The sequence below is a fragment of the Bufo gargarizans genome, chromosome 4, assembly GCF_014858855.1.
Source record: "Bufo gargarizans isolate SCDJY-AF-19 chromosome 4, ASM1485885v1, whole genome shotgun sequence".
Lineage (NCBI taxonomy): Eukaryota > Metazoa > Chordata > Amphibia > Anura > Bufonidae > Bufo > Bufo gargarizans.
In genome coordinates, this window is record NC_058083.1 from 519,129,136 (window position 1) to 519,143,765 (window position 14,630).

The 14,630-nt window shown below is 44.3% G+C and overlaps 1 protein-coding gene across 1 annotated transcript in view; it reads right to left on the minus strand.

Moving 5' to 3' along the window:
- Positions 1-468: 468 nt before the first annotated feature.
- The window catches only part of DISP1 (dispatched RND transporter family member 1), a 63,037-nt gene continuing 48,875 nt past the window's right edge, over positions 469-14,630 (minus strand). The window contains exons 5-9 of the mRNA XM_044289786.1: positions 11,606-11,729; positions 8,665-8,795; positions 7,715-7,812; positions 6,660-6,757; positions 469-4,050 (exon numbers count right to left, since the gene is read on the minus strand). Coding sequence (XP_044145721.1) covers positions 1,429-4,050; positions 6,660-6,757; positions 7,715-7,812; positions 8,665-8,795; positions 11,606-11,729 — 3,073 coding nt within the window. The 3' untranslated portion in view covers positions 469-1,428. The remainder of the gene's footprint in view (positions 4,051-6,659; positions 6,758-7,714; positions 7,813-8,664; positions 8,796-11,605; positions 11,730-14,630) is intronic.

A 14,630-nucleotide genomic window follows, 5' to 3' on the forward strand; every position in this document is an offset into this window, starting at 1 on the left:
GTGGCTTCATTCTAAAGAAAAAAACAACAACTTTTAATCGATAGGCAAATGAGAAGTGCAATGAGGGCGGGCCTAACACACTCCGTGCACACTGGCCCCTTCTGCTTCTTTTGCTAGCCCCTCCCTCTCCTCCTTCATTAACAGGTCCAGGTGAGATGGCTATGAATGAACCTGCCCCAGACAATCAAGGGTGCACAGTGTTCATTGGGCCCGCCCTCGGTGCACTTAGCCACTCATTTGCATATGGATTAAAAGTACTCGCTCTCTCTAAAATGGAGCAACGGGTCGCTAGGTGAAAGGTTTCTATACATTCTGCTGAGGTAGCCCTACGAGGCATTGTGCCTGGTTTATCAGTGAATTTCCTGGCGACTCCCTTTCCAGGTCCCGAAAGAGAGAAAACAGTTTGGCTTTACATTTGCAAAAAAATAAATAAATAAAAAACATACAAAAACACTGTAAAAATACACAATACTCTATATGGTTTTATTGTCATAAACTTTGATATCTCTCTTAATACAGCAGGCACGTCGGCATCAATGTTTGGCATAAGACAATCACTCAATACAATTGCACTTGACCATGACAGTTACATCACTTGGTGGGTTGTACAGATTTAGTGTCAGGTTCCCGACATTGTGGCCTAAAACAGACATTCAGAATTGAAATGCGAGGGACAATGTACATTACTGTTGCTCTGAAGTGCTATTTGATTTTTGCGCACGTTCCGTCTCCCCCTATACTCGCGTCCTTCTAGGAGCATTTTGGAGCATTGCTTTTATGGGCTGAACAGGCAAAAACAAAAAGATAGATACATGTAAAAAAATAAAAAAGTTTAAATAAAAATGGTAAAAAAATTCTAACTGTCACCATAGTGTCACTTGGTTATGCTGGCTCTTTATGGTCAATTCAGATGCCAATAGCACTCTATGGCCCTGCACTAGATTTAACTAAGCGTGGGCGGAAACAGGTAAAATTCTACTACCCACCCCTGGCCACACTCAGTGAAAAGGCTTTGAAGAGTTCCACATTAGTCCATGAGTTGTGTCTGGTAGGGTAGCTCAGTTCCCTTATAGTGAATGGAGGCAAGCTGTAATACCACACACAACCTGCGGACAGGTGGGGCACTGGTGGGTAATCTTATAGTACATGCCACCTTTCACTCAGCTCAGATGATGGGCATCATATTATTGAGGATTAGGTTTCACCAGGCAATTCCACAGTGCGAGCCAACTGAAAAGAGCTGGACATGAAGCAAGGATGGGGATGCAGTAAGCAATGGACCACGCAGGCATATGTAAGGCTAGGCTGGTCCAAGAACATACAGTCTGCCAAGACTGTTACAATACCGTGTACAATTTGTAAAGGGTGCAGACGCAAAACTGTGCGCGCAAAGAATATCTCAACAAGTTTCTTGCAGTGAGTTGTCCTTCACGATGTGCTACTGTTATGTGATGCTAGAGGTTCCAGTTCATAATGTTCATGTTCCACTTCCGACTTTGTACCTCGTGTGTCTAACTGATACTTATTACTGTGGTTCGCCTTGTTCTGTCCTCTTTCGGTCGCGCTTGACGATAACGCTTGTGAAAAGGCTTTGAACTGCAACTTTTTTGGCAAAGGAATCTGACCACAACTTCCCTGCGGCCCTAGACAACGGCACATACATTGGAAGAAGAAGGTAGCAAATGCCCAGCTAATGCACATAATCAACATCATGAAGGTACCCAACTGGGTGTAGGCCAGAACAGTTGAAGGCATCATCATTGCTCCGGCCACGAAGGTCGTCAAAGCAGCCATGGCTATAGCAGAACCCATGCGACTCAGAGAGAAAACAACTTTCCCTTCTCGATCTGGATCTGGAGCAAGACGATAGGCGACGCCATAATGTACGGCAAAATCCACAGAGAGACCGACAGCAACGGATATTGTGACAGATTCTAGAACGTTGAGTTCCCATCCGAGAAGAACCAAGGAGCCAACAGTAACAAATATAGTGCCCGCTATGGAAACTATGGCGTACAGACTTATAATTATGTTCCACGTAGTAAGGAGCATGACGCTAAAGGCTACGGCAACAGATAATCCCATGGCAATTAAGGTTCCATCAGAAAGGCTGTCTTGGAGATCGTAAAATTCAAGGTTGCTGACAAACCATCCGTTGCTAAGACCAACGGGAGCCGACTGGAGTTCCTTTGAAATCCAGGCGTCAACCTCCTTGTAGAAGTGGTGCATCTTTTCATAGGCAAAGGTGAAAAGGTAAGCACTTTTGAACTGTAATACTACAGCTCTGATGGTGTCATTGATGTCAAACCGCGGGCCAGGGGTCTTGCTGTCTAAATGGTAACCGGTGCTCCTTTCGAGCTCCATGATCGCTCTTTTGATACAGAGCTCAAACACTTCCTGCTTATAAGGAAATCCTGACTGGCTGCAACAGGGGTAAAGTGAAGGTTCGTCACAGTCTTGATTTTCCATCCACTGTTTGAAGGTCTCGATGAAGCAACTGGTGAAGTCCCGTTCATTCGTTTGATAGTAGAAAGTTTGGTTTTTCAACTTATGGCAAAAATTCAAAATCCACTGTTGTGAGGCAGGGCTGGCAATATTAAAGCTACTGTCCAGTTTGAGCTTGCCTTTGCTTTTTGGATTCAAGGGATCTCCATTGTCTTCTGGAAAGATTCCCCAGATGATAGTAATGGGCATATGGAGCTCCTCCCCATGATGGACCCGCTCAAATATAAACAACTTTTTGTACTCTGCATCGTATCGCTCAAATGGATGGGAAGACCTAAACACTTGGAATTCCGAAAGTTCTAACGATGGGAGTTTCATCTTTGGATTGACACATACAATATAGGCTCCACCAATAGTTATGGCCAGAAAGGCAAAGACCCAAACATATCTGAATTTAATGACAATACATGGCAATACTTTCTCAAAGAAAATCCTTGATGCTTCGGAAACCGCAAAGAGAAACTCCTGTAGCTTCTGGCACATTACATTCCAACAGCTTTTGTTATTATAAGGTCGTTGTGGACTTTTCAAACAGTCAAAAATGTTCAAGAGGTAACGTTCATGAAGGACAACTACGGCAGGTAACCACGTAACCATGAGAAGATAATTAACCAATATGGCAGTGCCAGCATAGACTCCGAAACATCTGATCGCGGTGATATTGCTGACGTAGTTGGCGTAGAAGGCCGCTGCGGTGGTAAAGCTGGTGACAAACATAGAAAGAGCAGCATGTTGAAGGGTGATGCTGACCGTCTCCGAGGTCTCCGCATGAGGTTTGTCAAATTTTCTGTAGTTCCAGACATCACACAAGACAAAAGCATCGTCCGCCCCGATTCCGACGAGAATGATCAGTGCAGTGAGGTTCATGAAGGGGAAAAACTCAAAGTTAAATACGACACGGTAGAGGAAGTAAGATACAATCAGTGAACTAATTATGGCAAACATGGTCATCAGTGTGATAAACATTGATCTTGTGTATATACACATGACCAAGAGGACAATTAATATGGCGATTGCCGGATACACAGTATCCATTAAGAGATAGTCTTGAAATAAGCTATGTTTGATTCCAAACTCAATTCCCGTGACGGTCGTTACACCATCAGAACAATTCCAGTTCTCAAAATTATCTAGATAAATGTTCATCATCGACTCCCCTTTTTCGGTCGGGGAGAAGAGCATACTGTGCCTTAGAACTGGACTGGAGAAATCCACATTCTTTGGATTGAAGAAGTCTTTATCTACCAAGTAATGGAGAATCTGGTACACAGCATTATACTTGGTACATTTTCGAGGCACATTTGTACACTTCTGCTTCCTCTTGGCCACCATGTCCCAGCAGTCTGGTCCCAAAGTTCCATTATGATAATATTTGGCACAGTTACGAATTAGTTTCAACGTGTGAGACACGTCACGTTCTACAATCTTATGGCATGATGATCTGTTGTTAAGAATGGCAATGTAGTTTCCTAAGGTCCAGCTGGGGCAACATGAAGCTGCGGTGGTCCTCTGGCACAGGTCTGAAAACTGATGGTGGGATCTGATCTGTAGGGAGGAAAAGAAATAAAAAAGAGAAGAATGAGAAGGAAATTTTAAACACTCAGTCTTAGGGTCCTTTATATGGGCCAATGATCAGGGCAATCAAATTCTCCTTCCTTATAACTGCAGTGTAATGGTTCTGCCAATCACCCAATAAACAGGTAAATGATCACCAGTTGAAAACACAGCTAGAGCAGTCAACTAATCATAAGATGACAATTTATCTGCCGGAGAACAAAAGGATTGAGCAACTGAAATCCAACACGTCCAAAAATCTCCCTCAACACCTGCCAACGGAGGGGGGGGGGGGGAGTCAGCCCCCATAAACCTTACATGGTCAGCAGGTTGGGACAACAAACATCTGACGTGTTTGAAGGCCTCCATACCCATATCAAACATTTTCCATGGGATCACCTGACTATCTAATGTTTATGGGGAGCTTCCAACTCTCCCAATACAGATCATATTGGGGGGACACAATAATTTTTAATGCCCAAAGAGAGATGCAGCTACCAGAGATATCTGCCCATGTTTTTTTTCTCCACTTACTTTACTGAAAACGCACACACAGTCAGCCATTGAGAGAGATAGAGCTGCTGAAGCTACCTAAGGTGTATGGGACGTTTATAACATGGGCAACTGCCGCCCTCCCCAAACATTATCCCGTCGGCCGTTTAGCAGAATTTTATCTAATCTGTACTAAGCATGACTGGCAAAAGTGACCATAAAAAGATGGAAATCTGTCCAAACTATTGGCCCTATGGTTGTAGTTTTGACCCAATTCCCTACAAAAATGTCACACCATGTAGAGCCAAAAATAAATCTAAAATATCAGGACTTCCTCCCAAACAACAAGTGATGATAAGTTCAACCGTTACCATAAACTTCAAAAGCATGGTCCACCTAACAAAAACCCAACACAGCAGGTCAGACAACTATACGATATAGGGTGTAATCAGTGGCCACAGTTCTGGCAAAGCAGGATTTGAATGCTGAATAATGATTGAGAACTTCTCAGCCATAAAAACCCCATTACTTGCTCGGTACTCGGACGCTGCCGTCACGTTAAGTTACTGTACAAACGAGGGGGTTTAACTATGTCGTCCATAATTAGATTACGGCTCCAGCGCTCTCGGTAATGAGGTCGCTTTTATGGCTTGGCCTGAACCATAACTAAAAGGGCCTGAGCAGTTGGTATTACATGTCTAATTGCCTGTGTGTCTTACAGTGATTAAGAAAAGCTAAATTAGAAATGTTCTGCGTCTGAATTCCATTAGTCACTCGCTCATAATTACCCAGGAACACAAGCCTGGGAATTGAGCGGTTTCTTCTTCTTGAGATGAACTCCTGCTGCTTTAAATCGTTTAGAAGGAAAATTAACCCGAAGTGAAGTTCGGATTAGAAAGATATTAAAAGATGGCCATTCACATAACACTCTCCCTTGAGGAGAGAAAGATCGGGAAGTTGGATTTCAACATGCCTGATCACTATGTTCTCAGGGAGATAAGCCACTGGTGGACTCTTTCTCTCCCCTCCCCATTTAGAATGCATACACGTTGGGCCAAACACATGTATGAAGGGTAAGGAGAGATAGCCAAAAAGGTGTTTTATTTAGATTTTATTTTTGTTAAAATGTAACCCTGAATAGGTTTTACTTTAATTTAGCACACATGGAACTAGAAAGGTTCTGGATTATCTCACACTCCAGATTATCAGAATGGTTTGATGTCTTTCCCAGTGGGTTAAAGGGGTTATCTGAGACTTTGATAATGATAGTCTATCCTCAGGATAGGTCCTCAGTATCTAATTGGTGGGGGTCCGACTCCCAGCACCCCCGCCAATCAGCTTTTTGAAGAGGCTGCGGAGCACCGGTGAGCACTGCGCCCTCTTCCTAGGTCAGTGACATCATGTTAATTGGTCACATGGCCTAGGGAGCTGAGCTGCAATACCAAGCCCGGCCGCTATCCAATGGATGGTGCTGTACTCACCAGAGCGCCACAACCTCCTCAAACAGCTCACCCCCGCGGATATGATATAATATCAATATCAAAGACCAGAAAAAACTCCTTCAACTGTAATCTTATTGGCCCAAAGGGTTACAAAATTATTTGTAATTTTTTTTTATTATTATTTACTTTTTTGCCAACATTTTATTGCTTTGTATCATAAGTGACTCTTCCCCAGCTCCCAGCTTTGCCCTAAGGAATCACTGAGGAATGCAGCATCCTAGTGTGAATTTTCAGGATTTTCAGCAATTTAATGGGATTCCCCAAATCACGGTGGGAATGACACGTTTGTCACTCAGCTCCATTCCTACCCCGGAGACATACAGGAAGATTTGTAAAGGAAGCTGACACCAGCCCTACCCACCTGTTGACTCTCAAACATTATTCATGTTCCCAATACAAATAGCTCAGCTTAGAAAGATTTTTGCCTCTGGTATTCTGAATGGGATGTCCTAGCAAGAGTCTTATACAAATATCCCACCCCACCCCCTGGATACTCACTGAAAGAAAACACTATAACTAGGAGACGGGGTGTTTGTTTCAGAATCTCGAGACTTAATTAAGAGAATTTCAGGAATGCTTCAAATATTAGAAGTTTTTTGGACTTACCCTTATATTGTCTATATTGCACATGGACTTGATGGCTTGCAAGTTCCACAGACTCTGTCCATTCACAGAGGTAAAAACAATTCGGGAATAGTGGTCATCTGAAAAGAAAAAAAAAAAAAAGAGAAAAATAGTAAAAAATAGGAGCAAATTTTATATTTATTGACTTTTGCATCATAATACAGCCTTTAAACCCCTCTCACAACAGAGGTTAAATAAAATGCAGCGCCACCTGGTAACAGATTATTGCCTGTTTAAGGCTACTTTCACATCTGTGGCATGGAGATTAGGCAGTCTGATCCGGCAGAAAATGCCGGGAATCGGCCGGACACAAACCACAGCAATTTTATACTTAATGGGGCCGGCGGGCATTCCGTTTGCATCCGGCAGTGCCGGAATCGGTGCGGCAAATGTGAGTAGCCTAACTTTGGGTTAAAAAAGTATACAAATAAAAAAAGTCAAATTTTTTCCCCCCCATTTTATATGTGTCTGCTTTTTTACCTATCACTTTGATGTTAACCATCTGCATTTCTAAACCCCATCATTCCCAAGTGACCAGCCTGGACCGGAACCATTCCCTTCTCAGAAACTAATGATGGCCAACTTTTACACCATAATGGAATATTTTACCTGGAAAACATTCTCCCATCCTGAGGAACCACAACTGATTTTTATATTCCCTCTTATAAAACTGTACAATATAAAACAGTGGTCCAAATTGACAATGCTGGGCCAACACAAATGGACGTAGCATTTCCTACATGGATCATCGAAACAATGCCCTCGGAAGTCATGGCAGAAGAGTTCAGTTGAGTTAACCGAAGTACATTTGCAAGTTGTGATGCACACAGTTCCATACATCTCGGCAAAATATTTTGTTTTACCCCAGGGCAAGGCTGGCCATACACAAAATACCCTATGAGCATTCAGCCAAAAACTCTCTCTCATGATCCTCAGTGCACAGGTAGGCTTCCTTACAAATTCAGTGTTCAAAATCGGTGGGTTTGGCCAACATACGCTTGACACTTAAGAGATCCAAACATGGAAGACAGACTTACTTGGCACCTCACAGAAAAAGCTATCCTTATGGAAGTCCCAGTGTACCTGTCTTTTCTCCCTTTCGTAGTGATCTTCTGACCATCGGTCGGCCTGTTGACTGTAACAGAAGACAATACGATAAACACATGTATCAGAAAAATATCAAACTAAACCATTAATGTTCATTTTATCCTGTATGGCCAGAATTAGATCTAATAATGCGTCTCCATCACTTCTATAGTTTTCAAAAGAGAAATTGTCCACTTCGACCCAGAACTTGGTTCAGGAAGGAAAGTTAAAAATGTGGTCAGTTTCCAAACCGGTACCAGTGATGGGGTTTGGTAGGAGACTTTTTGGAAATGTTGTATTTATAAACTCTTGCATACCCTGGAGAGGGGAGCGGTTGATGTCTTTGTTCTCTGTTTTGGCAAGAAGCTTTTGTTTGCCCTTGGGCAGTGTTCTCCTTGTTTTGAGAAGCTGCCCCCCTGCTGATACTCACAAGAGTCTCTTATTGCAAGACTCAGCATGAATCACAAGGCACTGAAAAATCATTGATATGGATAAACGTGGACTACAAAGGGGGAAATTATCATTATGAATTGACTTTGTATCTTATGCCAGAGAAATCTCAGGAGTCAAAAAGACGGAAGCTGCTGCCAGAGTCCTCTGGCAGTGGTCTATCGTCCCAATAACAAATGTGTATGGCCTGCTTAATAGAGTTAAGAACTAGAAGAAGTAGTCCAGATGAATCTCGAGAACCTCTGCATGACAATACCAATGTTGGCGAGAGACTCTGCTGGTAGACCAGGCAGTATGTGATCAGGGCCACCTCTCAGGCAAAAATCCAATGTAGGAAAGGCTTGGGCGTTGTACGATTGCTTTGACATATTAAAACCATCCAATGCCAAATATAAAAGGTCTATAAAAATATAAAAAACATTAAAAAGATGATAAATAAAAACGACGTAACTATTTTTTTGCTTGCTCATCTGCATACTTGAATGGATAGTTGGCCAGTGTTGCCTTGTATCCCGTGTTCTCCACCATGTTGTTCCAGGTCACTAGTCTTTGGCCAATGGCAGTCCCCCTAGGCTCAAACCCCTGGAAGATAAAAGAAATGTCAATGATGACAACAAAAGAATCACAAACAAGCTAATGCACAGAAAGAGGTCAGAGCACAAAGGTCATGGGTTATAGACTCCTAACAGGTGGGTGACAACTGATGACTCCAGGCTGGAGATGAAGTGCTCAGTGTTACCCATAAATGCCTGGGGCTACAACTCCTCTTCATCTAAAATGCTTATTATGCTAACTTGAAGACGTCTACTCATTCAGTCAACACCCCAAGGACATACTGTAGAAAATGTCACCATCATCTGAAGTCCACCTATCAAGCCCTACATAAAATACACCCACAAGAACCACACAGAAAAGCATAACCAACAAGCTCGAAAACATCTGCTTATCACCAAAGAACAGCCCAAAAATCTGATTTCTGTAGGTTGTCCGATTCTGGAATGATTATTCTTTCAATATATTTTTAGTTAATTGGTCACCTTCATCAAATGTTTCTGGCCAATTAATTGGTGGCCATCCATGTTACAAAGCTGTCGGCTTAATGCTTGGTTGTCTGCCCTTTCTTTTTACCTCATGCAAGATAAGGCTCCTTTCACACTAGCGTTCGGGTGTCCGCTCGTGAGCTCCGTTTGAAGGAGCTCACGAGCGGACCCGAACGCAGCCGTCCAGCCCTGATGCAGTCTGAATGGAGGCGGATCCGCTCAGACTGCATCAGTCTGGCGGCGTTCAGCCTCCGCTCCGCTCGCCTCCGCACGGACAGGCGGACAGCTGAACGCTGCTTGCAGCGTTCGGGTGTCCGCCTGGCCGTGCGGAGGCGTGCGGATCCGTGCGGATCCGTCCAGACTTTCAATGTAAGTCAATGGGGACGGATCCGTTTGAAGATGCCACAATATGGCTCAATCTTCAAGCGGATCCGTCCCCCATTGACTTTACATTGAAAGTCTGGACGGATCCGTCCGAGGCTATTTTCACACTTAGCTGTTCTATGCTAAAAATAATGCAGACGGATCCGTACTGAACGGAGCCTCCGTCTGCATTATTATGATCGGATCCGTTCAGAACGGATCCGCCCGAACGCTAGTGTGAAAGTAGCCTTAAATTGCATGCATTCTCAATAAGGAGTGTGGAAAAAAATCCTTTGCCAGGGACCTTTAGCACTGGCTTATAAAGGACTGAACATGCTGAACACAAACATGGCCGATCCTTCCTTTCTTCCTTCCCTCTGAAATCTGCTGTTGTGGGAAAGTTTGGACACCACCGCCGACGCTTGTCTGATGTGTATGGCCACCTTTAGGCCAGTCTAGGATTGCTACAGGCAACAGTTTCAAAGAGGCTATATCCAATTGGGGTCTCCTCTATTCTTCTGCTTTCTCTGCTGCCATTTTAATCATACAGGTAAATACCGATTGGCTTGATAATGCGAACTTGAAAGGGCTCACTGGTCGGCCGCACATCTCCGCATGTAAACAGATGATGTGCTACCGGCAAAGTGTAAAATTATGGTGGATGAACCAACAGGCGTAGTAATGATCGTTCGTCCCCATGCCCTTTCCTTTGGCCTGTGTAAAAGCCTTTCAAACATGCACCAATAACTGGCCTGATCGTTGCTTGTTCTGGTCCAGAATCGGGCTGTGTAATATCACCACTTCACAATGTGACTGGCGGATGGGAAATAGCCACCTCCCGGTCAACCCAACACAATGACACGTTGTGCCACTGATGTGGTAGGGACAAATATTTAAAGTTCTGCCAAATATACCCATCTTTTGGGAGAACAAGGGTCCCATGAACAAGCGTGCTTGGCTGCTTCCATAAAAAAAAAAAACATGCTTGTGAGAAGTTTGAAAAATTTCTACACGGAAATGGACCTTAAAGGGGAGGTACAGCGTTAGGAAAACATGGCTGTTGTCTTCTAGAACCAGCGCGAACCTTGTCCATGGTTTGTGACTTGTATTGCAGCTCAGCATCATGTAATCATACACACAAACCATGGCCAGGGGTGGCGCTGTTTTTGGAAGGCAGCAGCCATGTTTTTCAAGCCTTGTATAACTGAACCTTGCATCTCCTGTTACAAAATACTAGAAAATAACAAAATTCAAGAAATATTGCAAGAGTTTCATTCCAAAAATTTTGGCTCAATAATTTTATTTATTTATAATTTCTAGTTTCATTTGTCTCAAAGCAAACAAATTCCACCTATGAGCAGTGGTGTAGCCATGGGGGGGAAGAAGAAGCAGTCGCACCAGCACCTGGGCCCCACTCCCACACAAGATGACACTAGTAACAAGTCTCATGCACACGACTATAGGGGTTTTGGGGTCTGCGAGTGCATGCTACTATTTTTATTTTCACTCCTGTAGAACAGTCCTATCCTTGCCCTCAAAAACGGACCACAATAGGCCATGTTCTATCTTTTTTGTGAGGCTTCGGAACAGACATGCGGATGTGGCCAGCGCACGGTGTGCTGTCCGCATCTTTTGCGGCCCCATTGAAATTAATTGATCTGCATCTGATCTGCTAAAAAAACGTGGATCGGATGCGGAACGAAAATAGGGTTGCGTGCATGAGCTCTTGATAAATAGCACATGATAGATGAGGGACCATTTTACAGATTATTGCATTGGGGCCCAGGAGCTCATCCTGACATTGTTCTACATGATATAAGCTAACATTTTCTAACATATAAATGGGAATTTCTATGTAAAATCAGGATTTGATATATTTATTTTTAATGTATTTATTTATATTAGACATCAGAAACACAGGCGATATAAAATATTATCATCTACTGCACACATCGAGGTATAGGTGGCAATGTGTACAGACATACGTACCAGGAGCGGATCAGAAAAGTCTGGGAGATCAGGCACGAGGATGCCAATCAGGGCACAGACGACGATCAGCACGGTGCACATCCCGAGAACCACCACGGGCCAGTCTGCTATTAAAGCTGCATAACTAGAAGAGAATGGATGAGGTCATCAAATGGTAAGTCTATCTGGCCAACTAAAAATTTTACATTTAAAGGCACCCCATCTGAAAACCCCACTGTCTATGACCTATTAGGGTATATGGACCTCATGGAAGGGGGGCAGCCACTCTGGACTGCCCTCTGAGTCACTGGAAAGAGGTCCCAACTCTGGTGGGTTCAGTAGAACCATATATTACATGGTCGCTATTTTATTCTAATGGCTGCCATGTAAGGAGCGACTCTAAAGAGCTTCCCCTAAAATCAGGGAGGCGTCATTCCATTAATCAACAGGATCCGCCAGGGACGAGAACGGTTCTGGCCCCATCCACAGTGGAAATGACGCCCTGTCCATAGTCTAGACTGGAAACCTGGTAAAGGACGTAACGTCGAGGAAGATGGATTTTCCGAAGAGAAGCGTCACATGACCGGGTTCCCAGAAGGTTGATCCATGCAACTTCAGAACGGTAAAGTATATTACAAACTTTCTCCTAGAGGCAAGTTATGTGTAATTAAGGGGTCCCAGAAAACCCCTTTAAAATGCAGCACCTGAGAAATAAGTGTAAGAGGTGCATATGATGGGTTTTCTGAATACTAAAATGACCCCCGCCTTACGTCAGCCCAGTTTTGGAAAACAACACAAGCTCAGGTCTTTGCAATAACTTGGCAATAGCTTGTCGGTGGTGATCTCATCCAAGGGATTGAGTGTACGCTGCACCGCTCTAATACAGACATTTATTAAGTAGACAGAGGTGAAAGCTACAAATTCCAGATGATTGAAATGTGAGTATGGAGCAGCCAAAGTACAGATCAGACCGTTCACAGTGTGAGACCCAAATATAGACTAATCAGTAAGCAGCAACTCTGGATGGAGCGCAGACACGGCTTATTCAGCAGTATGGGTCTCCGACATGGATGGAAGGATAAACTGATCGATACGACATAATTCTATAGGACATAAATCGATATGACATGGAGCACGGCCGGGGAGACAGAGGGCAGGCACAAAGACAGAGGGCAGGCACAAAGACAGAGGGCAGGCACAAAGACAGAGGGCAGGCACAAAGACAGAGGGCAGGCACAAAGACAGAGGGCAGGCACAAAGACAGAGGGCAGGCACAAAGACAGAGGGCAGGCACAAAGACAGAGGGCAGGCACAAAGACAGAGGGCAGGCACAAAGACAGAGGGCAGGCGCAAAGACAGAGGGCAGGCGCAAAGACAGAGGGCAGGCACAAAGACAGAGACAGAGGGCAGGCACAAAGACAGAGACAGAGGGCAGGCACAAAGACAGAGACAGAGGGCAGGCACAAAGACAGAGACAGAGGGCAGGCACAAAGACAAAGACAGAGGGCAGGCACAAAGACAGAGAGAGAGGGCAGGCACAAAGACAGAGGCAGAGGGCAGGCACAAAGACAGAGACAGAGGGCAGGCACAAAGACAGAGGGCAGGCACAAAGACAGAGGACAGCCTGGGGGGAGAGGGAGGGTGGTCAGGGAGATGGAGTGCTACTAGCAAGACAAAGCACTTCCCCTTCCACTTTGATTGGCTCTGCTTGGCTTTTCGAACGTGTGGACTACAGATCCATAAAAAGTATATGCGATCCATATTCCACACACTCTAAAAAGCGAGGAGAGCTGATGAAAGCCTAAGAGCTGGAGTGCTCCAATGCTTCTGCCTTTTCATTTTCAACAAAAGTTTAGTTCCCTGTTAACTGTGGATCTCCCGAGTTGCGGAGAACAGATCCTCCTCCACGGCCAACCCTCTTTAATGCATTACTGTGCTTTAAAGTTTATGAAACTTTTTCAATCCTACCAACTTTGAGAAGCTGTTGAGTCAGTGGATCTCAGTCTACTCTACACACAGCCCTTTGTTATATATAGGCCACAAGCTTCCGATCGGATCCCACACACTGAGCTCGGAGAACAGACCCGGCAGTCACGGCTTGTAATCGCCTTCTTCTCTACAAACGGAACAATTTCCATTAGGAAGCGACATGGATTCAGATCTATAAATAAAATGGAGCAAGAGACGTCCAGAAGCGTGACGGAATAAAGTGACCGCACCTCTTTCTTCTGAATGAAGAGAGTCTATAATATACCTGTGTTTTTGAGGGATGCACTAATTTCAGGACCACATTGGCTGTAGGAGACAGGGGTGGTCCCTCTGCTTAGGCAACGCCGGAAACATTAAAATGAAGGGTCATTAAAAACTTTACTTATACCGACACAGAGAACCTCATCAATGGTGAAGGTTGTGTACTTTTTAAACATTTCCACAAAATGAGTTGAACACAGGTTGCGTTTGTAATCCCTACAATTATCTGTAATCTACGTGGGATCGGTAATCAGTGCTCAATTTCCCTGCAGCGCCAAATATTGCATTACATGGTGTCCATGGAAATGAATGGTCTTTCTAAGAAATGTAAGGACAGGATGGGTCCTCCAGAAAGAGGCCCTCTTAGTAGCCACTGATAACCGTCCTGAATGGAGGACCCCACCCCCTCTATTTAAAGGTGCTGTCCAGTTTACAGATCTTAATCAGTATATAAATCTAAAGTTGTACAAATTGTAATTTATTTAATGCTTCAGCTCCGTACCTTTCTATGATTTTTGTTTCCCGTCACGGAATGACAACGTTCTTGTTTGCATATGTAAACATGGCTAGTCTTCCCGGGGTTAGCCCGCAGCCTCATGGGGCATGCACAGTGTCAAGAAATGGGCAGGTAAGGAAATACCAGCCACCACAATGGAAGGAGAGTGGAGGAAGCAATGGCGGGTTACACCCTGGCTGGTGGCGGCCTACCGATTGCCAGGAGTGGAGTGAGTGGAAGGAACCTGTGAAGAGTGGATGGTTCGGTTGGACAGAGAAAGGGGTGTGTTGGGAAGTGCCG